We start from the raw sequence: 23261 nt of genomic DNA on the forward strand, positions 1-23261 counted from the left end.
CAGTTTCGTTAGAATTTCACACTTGGAAAGCCTAAACCTGTTAAAAAGGTAACATAATACAAACTACTTAAATGCGGTGAATTAATAAGTGCAGTAGTAGTTTTACATTCGTGTCAGTAAATAAACCTGCCTGTCTGTCATATAGTTTCTATAAGCAAGTAACAGTGCTGAGTTTTATCATTGTTATCAAGATGTAGAATTTTAAGTGTGCTATAGTTTTTGTTCATTCTAAATATTTGAATATCTTTTACACAGACAGCAAATGATGAACCCATGGCAGAGTGGCATAATGCCAGTTGGTGGAGGACTTCAGTCTGGCAGAGCTGATGAAGCAACTCTGGCTTTCAACATTTTGAATCAAGTTCTGGCATCTGTAAGTTTACCTTGTTCCCCGGGGGGGGGTTAACAAGAATGTTCCTGTACTCATTGGCTAAGTTTTTCCTTCCCTGTATGTAAGATGAAATGACACGTATGGCCTGACCCTGATTTGTGGAGCATGTAATATTTCATTCCAAATTGAGCCCTCTTCTGTAGTGTAGACGACACCCTTTGTATAATGTAAGACTTGTCAATTGTAACATTTTTTTATGTATACGTAGTATACATTGTTTTGAATTTCACTAAAATTTTTTCAAATTAAACAATATAGTCAAGGGTGAGAATGTATATCAGGGTCAAATTCCACATTTTGCAAACTAGTATATAGGTAATGTTATATATAACAAAATCTGCAATAGTATATGACTTTCCTAAAGATGAAATTGCAAATTGCAATTTCATTATTAGTTTTTTTACCATTCCAGTGTAAGTGCATGCCACTTTTTTCTGAGTCAGGGTTCTTATTGTCATCATGTACAGAATGAATTGTGCTATTCCTAGAGAAAGAGAGAGAGGGCCTTTTAGGGCTCGAAAGATGTTTCTTTACCCACCCACGGGCATTGGGTAAAGCTTCATCTTATGAACTTTTCTTGGAATGTGAGGAAAATTTTGCTGCTGCTTTCATGCAAATCTATTATTAATGATTGCTGCTAGTTTCTACGTCACTCATCTTGATTATGTACGGTAATGAGATTGCAAAAATAAGAGTATTTCAGCAGATACCTTGCACATTTGATGCCTGAAGCTCCAATGTAAAAAGTGAACAAGGCTTAATGTCATCCACTAAGATAAATGAATACTAAATACTTGATACTGTGAGAGGAAGGTTAAAAAATGAGAATGCATCAGAGAACAAGTAAAATTGGAATAATAAAACTAATTAGGGAATAGGGATCTTTTAGGGTAATGAATGAGTACTCATTATTCACCAGTATGCTTGGGATAGTGAGGGGGAAAAGTCAATCAACTCTTATCTCTTAAGAAAACCCAAGTGATGAATGTTAGTAAGTACTTCATAAAGAAGGTACAAGGCACAAAATGTGAAGAGGGCTTATCGCACAGCATTCCTCAAGTACCTGAAAAGAAATAGGATTAGAGTAAGGGTTACAGGATTTTTTAGGAGAGATTAAAAGACTAATAACAAATATTTCTTCAGCTTATCAAGGTTGAAGTTATAATATCAGAGGACTTTATTAATCAGAAATGAGCCTGTAATTAGGCAGTACTATGTTATTGATACTATTTAATTCTCTTTCTTAGAAGTGTTATAGTGATTTGTTGATACTGCGTCAACTTCCGTTTTATAATAGTATATTAGATAAGTTCTTATAAAGTTTTAGAGTAAGCTTTTGCTTTGCAATTTCTGCTTTTCTGTGAGGATAGACATGAGCTTGAATTGAATTTGATGTATGCTGCTACATGGTATTCTCCAAGGCTTTTGAATAGCATAAACTGAGGAAGTAAGTTGTTACTGAGGAAAAGGATATTTGTATTGATTTGAAAGTGGAAGCTAACCTATTTCAGTTAAAACAGTGTTCATAAATAAATGACAACAAATAATATTAATGTACGATTTCTTGAAATTTGGTAAGCGACTGATTTTTTCGATAGCTGTGGCTCAATAACATGTTTTCTTTTCATCATTATGGAAGGCATTTATGTAGTCATAAGAGTCACAGTATTTTAGTAATTCTGTTTGATGACTTTGGGTTTCTACCTTAACCAACCTCTTGATTTGCTAGTTGACAGAATTTATACTGAAAAGTTTTCTTTTTGTTCTTTTGCAGGACACACCTATGATGAACACTGGTTTGAATCAAGGTGGTGGATTTCAAGATAGGAAAGGTAGACAGGGTTTGGTAAGTGCTGATGCCTCACACAGTACAGATAGTATTTGATTACTGTTATAAGTAATTCTTTTTTTTTTTTTTTTTTTTTTTTTTTCCAAAATTGGGAATAATTCAACTTTTTGAAAATAGAATTTATGCCCTAGTTTTTCAGACTTGAGCCAATATTAATTGACCTGTCTGTGTCCGTATGTCAGTTTATCTCTGTCTTGTGCTTTTTATGTATCCCTGTCCACTAAGGATGAATTTTTTAAAGCTCTCTTAGTGTGATATCTTAAAAGATAAGATGAACATTTTGTGCTGTCAATCGAAGGGTTAAGGTCACTCCAAGAAGTTTGAGCTCCTATTTGTATTTAATCATGGTCACTAGATGGTGCTGTATTATTCAATATAATTTAGCTGTTGGCCTCGTTGTATGTTTGCAGTGCTAAAGCAGTTAGTTATGTCAGAGGCTTTTGTATAAAACTGTGCAGCAAGCCATGTTTTCAGCATATGTAAATTTTGTTTGTTGAAAAAATAGTATGCTTGTAAAAATCACTGAATACTGGCCTCAAAAGAAGAGTAAAGAATATGTCATGATATTCATTGTTTACCTGGATGTTTTTGTTAAAAATTGTACATCCAACTCAAATAGGACCTCCTTAATAAAAACAAACATTAAACTACCACTAAGAAGGTGAGTTCACTTTCAGAATAACATTGCAGCGTAGCACTGTTGCAAATATGTATCACAGTAGCTTGCATGACCTGTCTATGTGAAGAAAATTAGCAACTGCAGACTCATCCATTTTTCTTCATACTACTTCAGTGATCACTTTTGGTTTTAATTAAAGTTTGCTATATCTATATTTTTTGTGCATTAAAAGTTGAAAAATAGTGATTTTAAGTCTGTAGTTTGTTTAAAAATTCATATAGCTCCTTGTGTTTTAGATCTTTGTTAAAGAGGTGTAGATATACAATATATATAAACTGAATCACCCCCCTTGTGAAGATCACGTGTGGATACTTGGAAACTGATATAGCAGTCTTCGGGAGAAAATTGCATGCTAATACTAAGTGGGATCAGGCTTTTCATGTGCAAGGTATTGTTCAAGACTTTATTAGCCATGTACTATTAATATTTAGGGCAATTTGACTTAAGCAAGATGATGTTTGTAAAGTGGTTTTACATGGCCTATTTTAAAAGTGGGTCGGTTATAGTATTTTTTTCTTTTTGTAATACGTATATCCATATACGTACTGGGAGAGTGATTCTTGTACAATTTTGAGGTTTCCCTATAAGAAGTCAGTTTTTAAATTGTGATTGGTTTAAATTATGTATCTACGTTCTTGAAAACATATGCTGTTGGTTACTATCAGGTGGTATTGTATTCATTTCACTCTTTCACAGGGAGGTCGCCTAGAAGACCGGCGAAGGGGTCAGTCTCCTCAGTTTTCCAACCGAAATAGGGGAGATGGTGGACGTCAGTGGTCCAGATCAAGGTCACCCCAACGAAGAGATAATCGTTCAAATGCCAGACGTGACAGCAATGACCGAAATAGGAAGTCTGTTTTGGAGAGATTGGGGAAAGTTCCAGATAAGAACAGGGCTGCTAAGGAGAGAAGCAAAGAACGTACACCTGCTGATAAAAGGAGAAAGTCTAGAGACAGGCAGAGCAGGTAAAGGTTTTATGTTTTTCAAGTCATTTTTTTTTTGCTGTATATGAAAATAAAAAGTAGGCAAAGAGTTCTATTCATACTAGGGATGTGCCCAAGTATCGGTATCGGTATCAGTGGTATCGGCTAGTTTTTGTGGTATCGGTATCAGTGAATATCTGGCTGATACCAGCAGATACTTTTGTCATTAGTATGGGAATTTAAAACCCTTCTAGATTTCCTAAAATGTACTTTATATTAACAAAGCCCATCAAACAAACTATATGTATATAGGTATATCATTGTGTATAGGTTCATTGTTTATCTTTTTAAAACAGATTGTATCTTAATACTGTACAGTGTAGTATTTAACTATTTGTTATTGTAATTCTAATTTTAATTAACTATGTTTATGTTTATCTCTCTCAGTAATGATTTCAGTAACAATAATATGCAGGTAACACATATCGGTATCGGCCAGAAATTTGGTATTGGTGCATCCCTAATTCGTGCCTTATACAGTACTCTTTTTAGTAACCTCTGTCACTTAGGGTATAGTATTCATTACACTTGATTTCAGTTTTTCTTGCTGTGAACATCAGACTAATATACTAAGTTATTATTACAGTGAAGATAAGAGTACTAAAGGAGACAGCAAAGGGAAAGATACTGATTCGGATAAGCAGCAAGGGGAACTTTCTGAAGAAAAATTGGTAATGGACAAAGAAGTAAGTTATTGCTGCAGAACATAGTTGTCAGTACTGTGGTGAATTTGCATTTGTACTTTGTATCCAGTCTTCTTCTGCATGTTTTGGCAACTTTTTTGGGAATTATGTAAAACATTAAAATTTTTTGGGAGTTTTGTGAAACATTAAAAATTTACATTTTTAGTTGAATGCGCTAAAGCCCTTACTTAACAATTTGTAGTTCATGATTTGTTTATGCTGTTGGCAAGTGAAATTTAGTCATGGTAAGATTACTTGACTTTTTTGGATATGAGAAATACTCTTAATATCTCATAATTATTCTAACTTCTATTTTTTTTATATCCATCTTTTCTACTCGACAGTTGAAAAGTAAATGTTTCCTTCTTTACAGAATGAAGAGCAACTGGTCAAGTGTTTGAAGTGCCACATTTGTGAGATAGATTCATTTGAAAGTGTTGAGGTAAGAATGTGAATTTTCCATTTGCTATTGTTGTTGCCGAGTTATGTAGTAAATGGAGTACCTTTATGTGTTTAGAATTTTTTGGAATTGTAATTTATTTTGTTCATGGTTTTTGGAAATTGTTACATTGCCACAGATATGTATCTCTTTCAAAGTGGAGTTTTTGCTGTCTCTTTTCATTTCCGAAATCGTACACACGCACACACACACTGCAAATAGCTAAAATCCTTGAATACTTAAAACCCCTCTAAAAAGGCTATATATAACTGACTATTTTGTTAGTTGAAACACAAGAAAACCCTGTCTGAAAATGCTCATGCCTGAATATTTTAATAGGCTTATCACAAAAGTTACAGTAGTCATGAAATTAATAGAAAAATACAGTAATTAATGAATTTCTCAGTGAAAAATACTGCAAATATGCAAATTTCCCACTGAATAATGGGTTAGATATAGTCCATAGAGTATCCCACAAATAGGTGAGTCTGCGAATCTAGAGAACTCGAATGGGGGAAGCATGGTCAACTGTATATCATTTCAACCTCTAAACCCTGGAAACTGGAAGCTGGAAATTCAGACATGCAAACTTCTGTAAGCATGATGTACCCATGAGCCAAAAGATTGCTAAGCTGGGAAGAGGATTTGGGATGAAAAACAAAAGAATCACTTGCCTTGGAATGGCCGGATGGTAGATCTGCAAGTCTTAAAACAGAGTTTTATATTCCTGGGAAAATCTCCTGCAGGGCAAAAAAGGCTGTCATTGAAGTATAACTAGAATTTGTAGTTTTGTACCACATTTAGCAGATGTCAGCCCTACAGCTAGAGTTGCATTCATTTGTCATAAGTCCCTTAAATTTTGGCAGAATCTTCAACATTTTCATTCGCTTCAGTTATATATAGACAATCTCTCTCTCTCTCTCTCTCTCTCTCTCTCTCTCTCTCTCTCTCTCTCTCTCTCTCTCTCTCTCTCTCTCTCTCTCTCTCTCTCTCTCTCTGTGAGATAGATCATTTTTAATCTTTTTACCTTCACCGTCTAAAACTGTAAATGCACTGTTCTAAAACATAGACACATTACTAAAAGTTGTATAAGTCCTAATAAAAAGTACTGTTTGTTCATGAAAAGGGATTTCAGAAGAAAGAGAAAGAGACAGAATAAAGAATTTCTTAAGAGTGGCTGAGAAGACTTCTAAAAACAGATCGGTTTGTCGGAAGGGGGAGAGAAGAGAGAAATGTTGTACATATGTAATCTTCACACTCACCTATATTTTTACCAACCATTCATTTCTCTTTTCAAGGGTAATGTAATGAAATTACAGTTACTATTATTTCATTGAAAATTTAGCTTAATATTTAGGGAGCATGATCAGGGTGATATTTAGTGTTCAAACTCTACAAGTAAGCATTTATGAGCATTTTAAGAGACTGTGCCAAACTTATGAGGAAATTCCCCTTGTGTGAGGATGTATAGAACCTAACCTTGCATAATTTTGGGATATTATTGTAGTCTATGAACTTAATTTATCAGATAACTCAAATGCAGTTTATTTTATTAAGTGTCATCTTATTCAGTTAGATTCTGTGTGTGTAAAAACAAAAGTTACTTTTGATATAATTCAGCTTCATAAAGTGTTTGAAATTGTTTATAAGAATTCAAGTTTCCTAAGTTTTTAGTAAAAACAAAAGTTACTTTTGAAGTAATTCAGCTTCATAAAGTGTTTGAAATTGTTTAAAAGAATTCAAGTTTCCTAAGTTTTTAGTAAAAACAAAAGTTACTATTGATGTCATTCATCTTCATAAAATGTTTGAAATCTTTTAAAAGAATTCAAGTTTCCTAAGTTTTTCCACCATAAAGAAAACTTTATTGTTCAATTTCTTCCCTGTGCATTGCATTGTACATAATACAGGTTATTGGTTACAGAGTATTTCTAATCCTTTAATTATTTGGACTGCAGAGCTTCAGGAACCACAAAAAGAGTGACGAACACAAGTTACTTCTAGATATTCACAACCAGCGAAGTGAGGCTGCCTTACAGCTGATGAGGGCTGATGCTAAGGTATATTTTGAGGCCATTGTTTTCATTGTCACTTTTATTGTTCTGTTTTTATTGTCACTTTTATTGTTCTTCTTGTGTATATAGCATAACTTTCCATAATTCCATAGAATAGGGTTTGGTAGGTTAGAGAAATATAAATACAAAGCACTTTGTTTCCATTTTGCTTGTTGTGTTTCCTGCTTTATAACAAGTCTTCCCCAATGTGTTCAGTTGTGAATGTGTAGTAATGTACTCCACAGTTACCTTCAAAACAACTTTTCTCTTGCCTGGGAAAATGTCAATTATCTGGAGTACTTATCACAGAGTTTACATTTTTAGCATCTCAGGGTTAAGGTTTAAAGTTAGAAAAAACTTGGCAATGATCCCTCAGTTCAACAGTTCTAAATTGAGTCAGTATTCTTGTAAGTTCTTTGAAATGCTGTATTCCATTAGGTTACTTCCATCAGTGGAAAAGGGAGTGCGATTAAGTCTAAAAGCTAAGTTAAGATAAATAAATATATTTTTTATATGAAACTTGAAAATTAAACAAATACAAGGCATATCAGATGTACAGGATGTCTGTCACCCTTAGCATGGTGGATAATTAAATATCTCGCGTGGCTACGATTGTGTATGATGATGTTGAAAGAATAAAATGTGGATCATATTGCCTCTAGTTTAGAGACTCTTCATATAGATGTATGACTCTCATATATCTGTAATAACAAGTTGCTAGTATTCATATAAGGAATAAGTATTGTACAAAGCCAGTTTCATGAGGCTTGGTATTATATCTATTTCTGTAGAATACAATGTAGCCATACTTCAATATTAGACACCAGAAAAGGATATGTAAAGGAACAAGGCACTATATCAATATTATATTTTATAAAGTAATAAAATCTCAATAGGTACACAGCAATTAATACAATATTCCAGTTTCAACGTACATTTGTAATGTAAATTAGGAAAAAAAAAGACAAGCTTCTTAATCAGTAAATGAAGATTTAAATCTAATACATATTGTGAGTAATGCTGCAATATCTCAATTAATTAGCTTTCAACCTATGACAGTTGGATAAGTATAATACTTGATTCATCAGCATCCCATTTTGTAGTGTTTGTAAATACTTTTAAGGCATAGTACAATTTAATGTGCAAAACATAGCCAATTTTGTTTTTGTTGTGAAATGTTTTGCCTTTTCTTTGTTATTGACTGTAGTTTATGAGATGATAAGCATTAAAATATCCACAATTGGATAATAATAAACACTTTTATCTTGACCAGTTGGCAGCAAACCGAGAGAGGGAAAAATCTGGGAATGCCAACAGAGAATCGTTTTACACAAGATGTCCAAAATGCGACTGCATTGTTGCAGATGCGTTCAAGAGCCACAAAAAGTCCATTGAGCATGAGGTAAGATTAATTGTATTCGGTTTTACAGTGGTCCCCCCGTGTTCGGGGGGGATGCATACCAGATGACATCCCCCCCCGTCCCCCCCTCTGTGAATTGTTAGTTAAAACTCCAGAAAACCCCCACTAAAAATTTTCATACCTTTTTTTTTTTAATAGTTTTATCACAAAACGTGCATATTATAATGAAATTGATAAAAAGGAATTTGTGGATATTTCTCATAGAAAAATACCGCGAATGTGTGAATTTTCCGTAAATAGTGCGGGGAAACGTTCCCGAGGGAAGTCCGCGAATCTGGAGAAAGCAAATACGTGGGGTCCACTGTACATGTAATGTATATAAACTCCATTGCACTTGTGTAGTTTTAAAAATGCATAGGAACAAACCTAATTTGTCGGCATTAGGAAAGTTAAATTAAAATGATTAGTGTTGTAATGGTATGTGTATACTGTATATATATATAATATATATATATATATATATATATATATATATATATATATATATATATATATAATATATATATTATATATATGTATATACATAATTTTTTTTTTTTCATGCCAGGTATTAACAATAGTTAATTTTTACAAAATGGAAATCTGCATGTAGTAACTTGTGTTAGTAATCAGACATCTCAGAAAAAAATGTGGGATCTAATACAATTAAAAGCATTTCTTAAAATTGAATACTATATTCATTAATACGTATCATGTTTGTGGCATAACAGTTAGAAGCGATTCTAGAAGTGCTTAAGTTGATTTATATTTTTGTAAGTGTCATTTTATTTTGCCAACAGAATACAATTTCTTAAACATTGCGTATTTTATAGCTGGTGGATAATCATGTGTTTCGAGAATGCTGTGGTTCAACCTTCATCAGAAGGAAGGAGTTTGAAGATCATCGTCTCACCATCCCACATCTAAAAGTAAGTCCATGATATGTGGCTCACTTCATTACTTTGCTGATTTTCCTTCGTTATGGTACCAGAATCTCCATAAGATTAAATCAACCCATTATTGGTGTAGTATAATTTCCCCTAAAATTTATTCTTGACAGCAAATGCTATTTTTTTTTCCTCACTGTATCTGACCTTAGTAGAGATTTGATTTTTAGTGTGATGCAGCTAGTTAATCATCAGATAAAACCAGTGTTATCAATATTAATATTTTTCTGGTGGAGAAACATACATATATATATGAATGAGTATTATCACATCACTGTGATTCATATATATGCATTAAACTACAAATGTCCTTTAATATCTAATTCCCTCTACCTTGAAATTAATGTATTTTCATAAATGTTAACCGAAGGGGAATTTTTTAGTAAATAAAAAATTCGTCGGTTCGTGGGTGCAAACCACGGATCCAAGAATTTAGGACATAAAGTGAAGCTCTTTTATCCACATGACAGGATTTTGTAGGGGAGAGGCGTCATTAACTTAAACCTCTCGTGATAGCCTTGTGGGTAAAAGGCTTCACTGTACATCTTGAATTCTTGGTTCCGTGGTTCACGTCCATGAGGCAGCAAATTCCCCTTTGGTTAACATATATGAAAATATATTAATTCCGAAGTAGAGCAAATTAAAAAGTAAAGCACATTTGTAGCTTATGTGTATATATGAATCACGGTGATGTGATTACTCATAATATGACTGTGCGACAAAAGCACTACAAAGTTATCAAGGTCGAGATGGGTTGATGGTGACTTAAATAACAAATGCCTGAGCGAGACAGGAATTTGTAGGTGAGAGGCGGCGTTAGCTTATACCTCTCATAATAGCCTTGTTGATAAAAGAGCTTCACTGTAAGTCCTGAATTCTTGTTTCCGTGGTCCCCCCCCCCCCCCCCCCCCCCCCCACCCCCCCCCCACCCACCCCCCCCCCCCCCCCCCCCCCACCCCCCCCCCCCCCCCATGAGCCGGCAAATTATTTATCAACAAAAAAAATTCCCCTTTGGTTGAAAATATATTAATTCCGAGATAGAGAGAATTAGATATTAAAGGATATTTTTAGCTTGGTGCATACATATTTATATAGCCATTTTGCTTTGACTGTGCATACGTACATGGGCCAGAGCATCATCTGTTTCTTGTGTGGTCCAACATAATATAATTTTTAGAGATGTCTGAGGAGAAAGGATTCTTTTCTATCAAGTAAAACATTTTTCAAGATCAAAGACACCAAGGTGTTCCAAAAATTTTTTGCTTCCTTGATAACAGTACTTTGCTCTGTGAAGCAAATTGTCTTTTTAACTCATGATTTCCTTGGTTATTTCTTCCAGAGACAAATGGAAACAAGGACTGACAATCCTCTTGAGGAAAAGGTTGTTATGGCCTTCACAGGTAATTTATCTTATAGTGGCACTGTTTATACATTTATACTGAATGATAATAATAATAATTGCATGTATGTCAGATAGTAGGACATAGGAAAGTGAAGATTAATGTATGTTTTCTCTTACATGTAATAGTAATAAAATATGTCAATTTTAATGTATTGTTTTTAATGTGGCAGAGGAAGAAGAAGCAGCATCTAGCACTCTGCGTGAGTTCAAGGACAAACATCGTCTTGATTTAGAGTCTCCAGCTGACTTCCCCAGCTATGATCCAGAGAAACCTATAGGCAAGTGTTCAGTTAGGTTGAAATGAACCTGGTTGACTGTTACTGTTGCATTAGTCCTTTAAATTTTTGTAAAGTATGTAAATGCAAGGCATTAGGAAAACTTGTTGAGTGGGGCAATATCTGGTGGTCTGCTTAACTGTATATTTTGTATTATTGCTGTTTTCTTGGTAATGATAGCAAGTATATTTAGAAGGAGTAATGATTACATCAAAAATTAATTCTGCAAGCTTGACTGTTTACAATTATTATTACTTTTATATTATTACTTTAATGACAATATTAGTTATAAAAGTGGGTGGATTTGTAATGCTTGACTGCTAATTATTACATATATTTTTTTGTTTATAAATGGGAATGAGAACAAGTAATTTTTGCAGGCTTGGGCTATGTCCACAAGAAGAGGAGATACAACTGCACTGTATGCAATAAAAGCTTTCCTTCCTATAATAATATGGCCCTTGCTCACTGTCGGTCATTTAATCATTACTTGATGCTGATGAAGCATCTTGAAGGACAATTAAAGGTAAGAAAATTGTTCTGAATCATTTTTGTTGTTAAGTAATTGAAATATATATAGCTTCAAAGGCCCTTAAAAATACAAATAACATTACAAAAATATATTTTTTGACTGGCAGTATGTACTTTAGTTCCTATCACTGATGAAGCTGGATAGTTGGTAAGTTATGAATGCATGTACAGGCAGTCCCTGGGTTAGGACGGTCTCGGCCTACGACGTTCCGAGGTTACGACGCTTTTCAATTATATTCATCAGAAATTATTTCCAGGGTTACGACGCATGTTCCAGATTTACGACGCCTACAAACGCTAATCTGGCAGATGAAATATGACACCAAAAATGCAAAATGATCAATATTTAAAGGTTTTTTGATGAAAAATGCAATAAGGATGCAGTTTACATAGTTTTGAATGCACCTAAAGCATTAAAAGTAAGGTTTTCTTAGAATCTTTGACAATGTTCCGGCTTACGATTTCGGCTTATGACGCGTCTCAAGAACGGAACCCCCGTCGTAACCCGGGGACTGCCTGTATTTGGAATATGCATATGTAGAATAACAGTGTTGGTGGTACAGGCAGTTCCTGATTATCGGTGGACTCAGTTAGTGGCACTCCGGTTTTGTGGCGCCATAATGGGCTGTGTTTCAGTTATCAGGGCCACATGGTGCCAATAATAGAGTTATGTCCCCATAGCATACCCAGCAGAGGCGCCATAAATCACCGAGTGTCGGTTAATGGCAGTTTTCACTTATCAGCACCCCGCCGATAACTGGGGACTGCCTGTATTGGAAATGGGAGTTGTCCTATAATGAAGGGGTTCTCTACATCATTGTTTTTAGTCTTCATTAGGTCCTATTTATGTCAAGTCTGGTGGGTGTATATACTGAAATACTTGTTTAAGAATGGTTATCAGATTAACTCATCAGTGAAATCCAATTTCCAGTGTCTGCCTGACAGATTAACCTTCTCAGTTTCACTGATGATAAAGGATTCAAATCCATAAGCAGCTCAAGATGTACTACTTCATTTTATTGATAACCAGTAGTATCCAGGATTTCTACTGAATTTTTATGCTTTAATTATTATGAAACTGATTGACATTAGACACAATGTATTCGCGGCGGAGTATTTTAAGTTTTACTGCAAAAAGTGCATTTAGTCACATAAATGATACAAAAAATCAGTAATTGTGAATATTTCTCAGTAAAAAATTCTGTGAAAAGGCAAATTTTCTGTAAATAATGGGCATATAGTCTACAGAAAAATCCATAAATAGGCGGGTCTGCAAATAGCAGCGGTCAACTGTACTGGGTGAAGTATGTTGAATTATTGCTCATTTTTGTACATGAACTTTCCTGTCAGACATATACTTAGCTTACGTCTCTGACGTCACGACAGAATTCAAAACTCGCGGCTAACGCGACAGGTAGGTCAGGTGATCTACCTTACCCGCCGCTGGGAAGCGGGTGTAAGAACCAACATACCTTTCTTGACAGATTTTTTTCTGTCGTCGGTGTCGACCACACCTGTTGTCGGTACCTCTTGACAGTTTGATTCTTTTCTCGTTTTCGCCCTGGATTGTTTCTACGGACTTTTGGTGAAGTACCCGATCTGTTGGCCTGGCATTCGCGATTTGTGGACAGTTATTTGACTTTTCTTTGGATTTTTCTTGGATTCATGATGTCTGATGTTGATACTAAGAAAACTGCTATGTTTAGAGTTTGTTGTATGACTGAGTGTAAGGTGAGGCTACCGAAAGCTGCGGTAGACCCTCACACGGTATGTTTGAAGTGTAGAGGGAATGAATGCACCTTTAATAATCCTTGTAATGAATGTGAAAAGCTGAATGAGGATGAATGGAAGTCTTTGTCTTCCTACTTGAGGAAGCTTGAAAAGGATAAAGTTAGGAAAGCTTCTTCTAGGAGCAGTAGTAGATCTCGTATTAGCGAGTTGGATGTAGATAATCCTATTTTAGAAGTAGCTCCTTTGTCAGTTTCAGCTCCTGCTCCCTGCACCGAAGCCGAAGATGCGCCTTCGGAAGTGGCCTCCATGAAAGCCACCATTCGCAGTATGGAGAGGAAAATCAAACAATTAGAAGGTAAGAGTGATTCCAATAGTGATTTGTGCAGTGAACCCAGTGCAGTGGAGGGTGCGTCTGATCGGCTCCCTAATGCTTCCAGGCCTAGACCTCTTCCAGACTCCCAGTCCCAGTGGAGGAGGAAAGTCGAAAGCCGCAGGAAGGTTAGGGAGCATCCCCACCGGTCAGGCGTCCCCTCGGTAGCTCCTGTTGATCGTTCCCAGGCTACCTTGGATCGCTCTAAGAGTGAAATATTGCGCCAATGCTTCTCGTCTTCGCCTTCGCCTTCTCCTAAACGAGGATGGAGCTCTTCGGAAGCCTCGCGCACTTCGAAGAGAGCCTGGAACGCTCCCTGCGCCCGTCCATCCAGCCCTGAAGTTTTTTCGGAAGAGCCTGAGGTGGAAGCGAAGAAACGTAAGAGATCTCAGGAGTATCGTTCCCCGAGCAGAGATCGAGCCTCGTCACCTGTTCAAGAGTTTGTGAATTCTCCTGCAAGGGTGTTGGCTAACCTTCAGGCGCAGATTTCGGCTCTGGCTGGCTCTCTTTGCGTGTCGTCTCGTCGTAGGAAGGACGTCTCGCTTCCTGTAAAGAAGTCCAGGCTCCCCTCTCCTGACTCTCGCTATTCGACGGAAGCGGCGCGCTCACCTGTGCGTTCGGATTCTCGCAGGAGACTTTCTGCTTCGGACAAGATCCCATCTGCGTCCAAGCGCCATTCGCCTGACAGACAGGTTTCTCCTTCGGACAAGGAGCAAACTGCGCGTAGGAGATCTTCACCCTACAGACGCTCTTCTCGAGACAGGATCGCTCCCCTTGACAGGCGCCAAGAGCCTAGTAGGCGCTACTCGCCTCGTAGCCGCTCCTCGTCTCGCCTCCACTTTCCTGTTGACAAGCGCCCTAAATCGGACAGGCGCTCTTTGCTGGACAGGCGTCAAGAGCTTGTTAGGCGCGTTTCTCCTGGCAGGCGCTCTTCTCCTGACTTTCACTCTCCTCGAGTCAGGCGCCGAGATCCTAGCAGGCGCTTCTCCCCTTGTAGGCGCTCATCTAGTAGGCTGTCGCCAGAGATCCTCTCGCCTCGGTTCAGGCGCCAAGAGCCTGGTAGACGCTTCTCGTATGGCAGGCGCTGTTCGCCTGGTAGCCGCTCTCCTTTGGATAGGCGCCAAGAGCCTGAGAGAAGTTCTTCTTCAAACAGGCGCTCTGCTCCTGACAGCCGCCTTACTCCTGTTAGGCTCCAAGAATCTGGGAAACGCACTCCTCCAGCCAAGAAGGAGGTTGCAAGTAGACACGTTTCTGAGGCTTTGTCTCCAAGACGTATACGTCTTACTTCCTCTAGAGACTCTTTTAAGAATAGTCGCGCCTCTAAGGATCATGAGGGTTCTTCAGCTCAGGAAGAACAGGACCCCTCAGAAGAAGAAGGACCAAAAGACTCCTCTGTTTCCTCCTATAAGAGGCTGACAGATTTGCTCCTGCAAGAGTTTGGAGATATCCTTTCTCCTGTGGCTCCTCCTTCTCCTCTTTCGTTATTCTCCACTTCGAAGACGTCGAAGGTTTCGTCTTGTGTAAGGATGAAACCTACTGTTTCCATGAAGAAGGCGCTTAGAGGTTTTGGGGAATGGCTCCTTTCTAAGGAAGAGAAAGGGAAGACGGTTTTTTCCTTCCCTCCGTCTAAACTGACTGGCAGATTGGGATTCTGGTACGAATCGGGAGAACCTTTAGGCCTTGCTCTCACTTCGTCTGCGGACTCGGACTTCTCTTCATTGGTGGATTCTGCTCATCGTTCCGCCCTCTTGTCCGCCAAGACTACGTGGGGGATGAACGAACTTGACCACCTACTGACGGGAATGTTCCGAGTCCTGGAAGTTTTCAACTTCCTTGATTGGTCTTTAGGAGTTCTGGCTAATAAGACCCAGACCCCAGATTCTCTGTCTCCTGAAGACCTTAACTGCGTCCTCACTTGCATGGATAAAGCAGTGAGAGACGGATCGAGTGAAGTCTCCTCACTGTTTGGAGCTGGAGTTATTAAGAAGCGGTCTGTCTACTGTTCGTTTCTCACTAAGGCAGTTTCACATGCGCAAAGAGCCTCGCTTATGTATGCTCAACTCTCTCCTCTTCTGTTCCCCAAGAAGATTATTCAAGATGTCTCGAGTGCCCTTTCAGCTAAGGCTACTCAGGACATGTTAGCCCAGGCAGCCAGGAAACCTCGCTCTGTCTTCCAACCCAAGGCCAAGAAAGAGACTCCTCTGAGGCAGGAGCCCTTTCGAGGAGCACCCGCTGTCAGAGGTTCTGCAACCAGAGGAACTAGACCTTTTAAGAGAGGTAAAACCTTCTCTAGGTCAGTCAGAGGGAAGAAATAACGATCAAGGACTCCAGACATCAGTGGGTGCCAGACTACTGAAATTTGCCGACGTCTGGGCCCACAAAGGGGCAGACAATTGGTCCCTATCGATTGTCAGCAAAGGATACCTCATTCCCTTCTCGTCAAGACCACCATTGACGACAACTCCGAGGGAGTTGGTGGCCAAGTACAAGGACCCCATCATGAATCAAGCCCTTTCTCTAGCAGTAGATCTCATGCTAGAGAAGGAGGCTATAGAACTAGTGAAAGATCACCGCTCTGCGGGCTTTTACAACACACTATTCCTAGTTCCGAAGAACTCAGGAGGATGGAGACCGGTTTTGGATGTAAGCGCCCTGAACGTCTTTGTGGAAAAGAGGAAGTTCGCCATGGAGACAACTTCCTCAGTGTTAGCGGCTCTTCGTCCAGGGGACTGGATGGTGTCTCTAGACCTTCAGGACGCTTACTTTCATGTGCCGATCCATCCTTCTTCACGGAAGTATCTACGATTCATGATGGGAGGAAACATCTACCAATTCAAGGCCTTGTGCTTCGGCCTATCGACTGCACCCCAAGTTTTCACGGGGTTAATGAAAAACGTGGCGCAGTGGCTACATTTGGAGGGAGTGAGGGTGTCGCTTTATCTCGACGACTGGCTAATCAGAGCAGAGTCTCAAGAAAGATGTCTGGAGGACCTTCAAAAGACCCTTACTTTGGCAAGTTCTCTGGGACTTCTGGTGAACTTCCAGAAGTCTCAATTAATCCCCAGTCAAGAGCGGATCTATCTGGGGATTCGGATAGCTTCTCTGGCTTTTCGGGCTTTTCCGTCGCCAGAGAGGATAGCTCGTTGCTACGAGAAAATAACGACCTTCCTAGAGAAAGATGCATGCACAGCGAGGGAGTGGATGAGTCTGCTGGGGGGACTCTCCTCGTTGGAGCAATTCGTTTCTCTAGGAAGGTTGCATCTCAGGCCTCTACAGTTCTTCCTATACCAGAACTGGAGGCGTCTCTCCCTAGATCTGGAGTTCTCCTTCAAGATCTCAAGGGGAATCAAGAGAGACCTTCGGTGGTGGAACAACCTGCTTCGTTTTGTGGAAGGAATGTCTCTTTACATGCCGAACCCCAGCCATGTGTTGTTTTCCGACGCATCGGAAGCAGGTTGGGGAGCGACGCTCGGGACAAGAGAAGTGTCAGGCACCTGGAAGGGGGATCAGGTGTCCTGGCACATCAACAAGAAAGAGTTGATGGCAGTCTGGATGGCATTGAAAGCCTTCGAGCCCCACGTCCGAAATGCAGTAGTGCAGGTCAATTCGGACAACACAACAGCCTTGGCGTACATCAAAAAACAGGGGGGGACGCACTCCTTCTCCCTGTACGAAACAGCAAGGGATCTTCTGCTGTGGTCTCAAGCAAGGAAGATCAGTCTTCTCACCAGATTCGTACAGGGAGAAAGGAACGTCAGGGCCGATCTCCTGAGCAGGAAGAATCAACTCCTGCCTTCCGAGTGGACTCTCCACTCAGAGGTATGCCAAGACCTGTGGAGAAGATGGGGCAGACCTCACATCGATCTCTTTGCAACAGCAAGGAACGCAAGAATCGAACTTTACTGCTCCCCGATCTCAGACCCAGGAGCAGTATCAGTGGATGCGTTTCTCCTAGATTGGACAGGTCTAGACGTCTACGCCTTTCCCCCCTTCAAAGTACTGGGACAAACCCTCAAGAAATTTGCTATCTCGGAGATGACAAGAATGACGCTAGTAGCTCCGTTCTGGCCCGCCCAAGATTGGTTCACAGAGGTACTGGAATGGTTGGTGGACTTTCCAAGAGCACTTCCACAAAGACAAGATTTGCTCAAACAACCCCACTTCGACCGGTATCACAGAAACCTCCCCGCTCTCAATCTGACTGGCTTTCGACTGTCAAAAGTCTGGTCAGAGCGAAGGGGTTTTCGACAACAGCTGCTAAGGCTATCGCCTCAGCTAGAAGACCTTCGACCCTTAAAGTCTACCAGTCGAAGTGGGACGTCTTTCGCAGGTGGTGCAGGAACCAGAAGTTTTCCTCTTCCAGTACCTCTGTGACTCAGATAGCAGATTTCCTTGTTTTCCTCAGAGAAAAATGCGGTTTGGCAGTATCTACTATCAAAGGATACCGAAGCATGCTGGCTGCTGTGTTCAGACATAGGAATTTAGATCTTTCGAATAACAAAGATCTTCATGATCTATTAAGATCTTTTGAAACTTACAAGAAAACTTCGAACGAGGTTCCAAGTTGGAATCTGGACGTGGTTCTTCGTTTCCTGAGGTCCTCTAGGTTTGAACCACCACATTCAGCCTCCTTCAAAGATCTTACGAGGAAAGCTCTCTTTCTCATGGCGTTAGCATCCGCTAAAAGGGTTAGTGAGATTCATGCCCTAGAAGGAAGGGTAGGTTTCAAAGGAGATTCCGTGGTTTGTTCCTTCCTTCCTTCGTTTTTAGCAAAAAATGAGAACCCCTCAAATCCTTGGTCAAGGAACTTTGAGGATCGTGGATTATCTGCCCTAGTAGGGGAAGAACCTGAAAGAACTCTTTGCCCTGTTAGGAGTTTAAAATACTACCTTCAGAAGAAGAAAACCCTTAAGGGCATTGAGGACAGACTATGGTGCTCTGTAAAGGACCCCAGCAGACCATTGTCGAAAAATGCGCTGTCTTTCTTCATTAGAAGTCTTGTGAAAGAAGCACATAGATCTTGTAATGAAGAACATTTCAAGCTCCTAAAAGTCAAGGCTCATGAAGTGAGAGCAATTGCCACTTCCTTGGCCTTTAATAAGAATATGTCTCTTCAGAATCTGATGAAAACTACATTCTGGAGATGTAATTCAGTATTCGCCAACCACTACCTAAAAGACGTCAGTATTACGTATGACGAGTGCTTCGCTTTAGGCCCGTACGTATCGGCGGATTCGGTGCTGGGGCAGGGAGCTGGAACATATCCTTAGTAGTTTTTTCCCTTGTTTTTGTATTTGAGTTCATATGGTTGTATGAAAAATGATGCAGGTAGGCATCTTTTTTCGTTTCGTAATACTAATAACTTTAGTTTGGTTAGGTGATCGGATTTGGTTTGAAGCTCCCTGCGTTGGTAGTGGACAGGTTCTGTCATAGAAGAGGGCGAACCCCCATTTACATGATCCGACTTGGATTCTACTAAGTAAGCAGATATCAAGTCCCGTTAGTAGACCCAAAGAGTCTTTTCAGCTGTAGGTCACGCCCTCGCTGTAGCTCTTATGGCTATGCAGACTAATAGACAGTATCTATGAAGTCTTCAGCCTAAACAGGTAAGAACCAAGGTTATTTTTATCCTACAACAGGTGTTGTTTACCTTTTCTTTGTTATTTTCTGTCTTGTACCCTCCACCAAGGGTGTCAATCAGCTAAGTATATGTCTGACAGGAAAGTTCATGTACAAAAATGATATTGTTATTTTACAATAAAGTTTTGTACATACTTACCTGGCAGACATATACGATTGATGGCCCGCCCAGCCTCCCCTCAGGAGACAGGTATAAGAGAGAAAAAATCTGGCAAGAAAGGTATGTTGGTTCTTACACCCGCTTCCCAGCGGCGGGTAAGGTAGATCACCTGACCTACCTGTCGCGTTAGCCGCGAGTTTTGAATTCTGTCGTGACGTCAGAGACGTAAGCTAAGTATATGTCTGCCAGGTAAGTATGTACAAAACTTTATTGTAAAATAACAATATCATTTTGCATAAAGGGAAATGAGGATGTCAATAAAGCAGTTAAAACTGCAATTGATATGACCAGATAAAACCATCTTATTGGTAATTATTTAACACCTACAGTCCCTAATGTTTAAAAGATAGCATAATTTATAATAGTGTGCTTGGTAACACAACTTGAAGTAGCTCAGACCCTAGGTGGAATTATGCCATTCTTTAAACGAAATAAAATGCCTCATTGAAGTAATTTTATCTTGTCTTCAAATTGTTCACAATCACCTAATTCCTGGACACTTGAATAGCTCACATAACTGAATCCCTGAATGCATGTCAATGCTAGTAGATATACTTATTTCATGTGGATGGTCAAACTTCCCAACCAACAGTGAATAACAAATTTTGGAAATAATAGAAGATTTCTCTTCAGAATAATTTTCAATTTATCCAGTTATTAAAGATGTAAAGGTGAAAATATATCTTTATTACTACTAAAGATAAACCCTACTAGGTCTAATCTGGACTTACGGGTCTGGTTAAATTATTTAGATTCCTGTGTGATGCACAAATTTTTGTCGTTATAAATAATTTTTATCACTAATAGAACAATAGTACTGTATTGAATCTAATATTTCTGTCCAGGGATGCCGCCTGATAAACTGCCAAGTTACAAGTGAAAAGTTACAAAAATCCTGGGATTTCCCGCTTATTGAACAAACGATTGTCTAAGACGAATTTGAACGAATTTTAAAGTCCTCTCTGACATAGTATGTATGTTACAGCCAATAAAAGTAGGAGTTGAGAAGCTGGGAAGCAGAGGAACAGCACATCTAACAGCAGAGGGGTGTTTACTTTCTCCATTTTCAAAGTTAATGAAGGAATCTGTCATTAAAATAATCAGTGAAAGAAGAAATACGACTCTGGTTGTCCTCATAAAACACCTGAACTGTGAAAAGTTGTATAATAACTGCCGCATTAGCGCCAAAGACAGTATTATTAGAGGCAGCAAAAAAGATGTTAACTAGAGTGTTTAACATAAGAACTGAGGAGTGTGAGGAACATTTACTGTCTAAAGCAAACTCAAATACAGGCAGTCCCCGGGTTACGACTGTGGTTCCGCTCTTGAAACGCATTGTAAGCCGGAACATCGTCAAAAATCCTAAGAAAGCCTACTGTTAATGCTTCGGGTGCATTAAAAACTATGTAAACTGCATTCTTATTGCATTTTTCATATAAAACAACCTTCAAATATTGATTAATTTGCATTTTTGGTGTCATAATTTTTCTGCCAGATGAGGGTTGTAAGCGTCGTAACCCTGGAAATAATTTCTGCTGAATATAATTGAAAAACGTCTTGACCTCGGAACGTCGTAAGCCGAACTCGTCATAACCTGGGGACTGCCTGTAATGATGTTTCACCCCAGCATGAAGCAAAAGCACTTGGAGAAAAATTTGATAAGGATCAGAAAGGAAAGCACTATGATAAAAAAAAAAAAAAAAAAAAAAAGAGCAAGCATCTTTGAATGGAGCTTAGTGTGTCAGAGGCTATGGGAGAGAGAACTCGGAATCTGGATATAATTACAATGTTTTAATGTCCTTCCCACCCACCCACATCAATAGAATCTTAAGAGAGCCTTCTCGGCAGCAGGATTGTTGATAACAAAAATGAGAACAAGGTTAAGTGACCATATCATTAACTTTGTATTCTGTAAAGGTATTTCTGAAGCAAGGAAGAGTAAAAATCCCTTTCACTGAGAATTAAATGTTTTGAGAAATCCTTTTAAGAGCAAGCTTTTTATAATGCATCGAAATTTCTTATATTCTTTCGTCAAGACATCATTGAGCATTTGTTTGCGTATTTCTTTAGATAAAAAAATTCAGAAATTGTGTTTTCTTTCTATGGATATTTTAAATTAATTCTACCGGTTTCCAGCTTGGCGCTAGTAAATCCTAATGTTAAGACCGAAGGTTTGTTAGTTATGAAAAATACAAATTAGTTACAAATTTGGTATATTCTTTTGTTTCTCAAAACATCCTATTTTTTATGAGGATATTGTTGAACAGTTGTCTTGTTTATTTTTCAGTCAGGATGTAGATAGTAATAAATCCTGCACAGTTCATTACAAATTTACAATATGTTGTCCTGAAGTTGGTACACTTGAAACATAAGAGCTTTTGTGCTTATGTATTCTCAAAAAAAGGCCAATATTTATTTGTGTTATTGTAAGTGATGAAGTTGTAAACTGTTACTTTACGGGAAAAAAGGGAAATCCCTGTAAACTGTTACTTTACGGGAAAAAAGGGAAATCCCAGGATCCCTGGACAAAAACTGGTTTTGTCCCAACAGAGAAAAACCCCCAAACCAGAAACAATAAATGAATCCTTATGCTTTGGTGAAATGTTCATCTATAAGTCATATATTTTTTCTTCCAAACATTGCAAGTCAACATTGTTTAAATGCTTGGTTTTTTTTAGGAGGTAGAGGATGATGAAATGCCTGAGGTAGAAGAAAAAGATGAGGAGGATGAAGAAACTGTAATTAAAAATGAGGAAGAAAATACTGAAGAGGAAAATGAGGTCAGTGGTCCTGCTGAGGAGAAGGAAGAAGAAAACCAAGAAATGAAAGATGAGAATGAAGAAGAAGAAGTCAAGGAAGATGAGCAAGCAGAGGCTGAAGAGGATGTGGTGGCAGATGATGAGATGGTAAGCGCAAGGATTTTTTTCTTCTTCTTCTTTTTTTTTTTTTTGTTTTTTTTTTTTTTTTTTTTTTGCAACATGGATAGTTTTTTTTTTTTTTTTTTTTTTTTTTTTTTTTTTTTGCAACATGGATAATAGTTTGTTGTAGATTGTGAAGTAATGTATCAGTGTGATCCATGATAGTAATCACAAGTTATCTTAATACAAGTGGTAATGGTATCAAGTAAGTTACATATGAAACTATAAATGTATACCCAGCCGCAACTCATGACCTAACTTTGAGTGAGGAAATTTTTTTTTCTCTCTCACTAAAGACTGTTCTGTTTGCCGTATTTTCTTTCTTTCTGTGTTTCTATGTGTGGATTTCTGGTGCTTGTGGATGAGTGCTAGGATATAATGGATCTGCTTTACCCTCCTGCGAGTGTATCTTCTGGATCTTGTAAGAAGCAAAGAAAGTCCCCAAGTGTTGGTGGATTTCCTTGTTCTTGCATCCTAACATCTGTGAATACAGATCCTCATCCAGTGTGTAGTAGATTTAGAGAGAACATAGTATGTAATGCAACTAATCCTTGTTCAGTATGTTTTGACTGGTCATTGGAATAATGTAAGAAGTTTATGGGAAGGGTCAGTACAAGAGGAAGGAGACAACTGCATCTTTGTTTGATGGTGATTTGTCTTCAGCTTCTTTTGTTCTATCTCCTTGTGATGCTGTTCCTTCCTGCCTCTGGTGCATGGGGTAGTACAGGCACCAAACTTGCATATGTATATGTAATGTTTTGTACTCCTTTTATGAGTGAGATACTCTACTTCTTATAAGTCATTACAACCTTC

General features: G+C 38.5%; 1 protein-coding gene across 2 annotated transcripts in view; it reads left to right on the plus strand.

Annotated features, from left to right (window-relative positions):
• LOC135209178 (glutamic acid-rich protein-like) overlaps nucleotides 1-23261 on the plus strand; it is a 64338-nt gene that overhangs the window by 32782 nt on the left and 8295 nt on the right. The window contains exons 3-14 of one of the 2 annotated variants that reach the window (XM_064241858.1): nucleotides 256-373; nucleotides 2166-2237; nucleotides 3616-3884; nucleotides 4489-4588; nucleotides 4959-5027; nucleotides 6980-7081; nucleotides 8349-8477; nucleotides 9308-9403; nucleotides 10761-10821; nucleotides 10994-11101; nucleotides 11479-11624; nucleotides 22209-22436. In XM_064241858.1, the coding sequence (XP_064097928.1) occupies nucleotides 256-373; nucleotides 2166-2237; nucleotides 3616-3884; nucleotides 4489-4588; nucleotides 4959-5027; nucleotides 6980-7081; nucleotides 8349-8477; nucleotides 9308-9403; nucleotides 10761-10821; nucleotides 10994-11101; nucleotides 11479-11624; nucleotides 22209-22436 (1498 nt within the window). The remainder of the gene's footprint in view (nucleotides 1-255; nucleotides 374-2165; nucleotides 2238-3615; nucleotides 3885-4488; nucleotides 4589-4958; nucleotides 5028-6979; nucleotides 7082-8348; nucleotides 8478-9307; nucleotides 9404-10760; nucleotides 10822-10993; nucleotides 11102-11478; nucleotides 11625-22208; nucleotides 22437-23261) is intronic. The other variant, XM_064241859.1, reaches the window with a different exon arrangement.

The sequence above is a fragment of the Macrobrachium nipponense genome, chromosome 37, assembly GCF_015104395.2.
Source record: "Macrobrachium nipponense isolate FS-2020 chromosome 37, ASM1510439v2, whole genome shotgun sequence".
NCBI lineage: Eukaryota > Metazoa > Arthropoda > Malacostraca > Decapoda > Palaemonidae > Macrobrachium > Macrobrachium nipponense.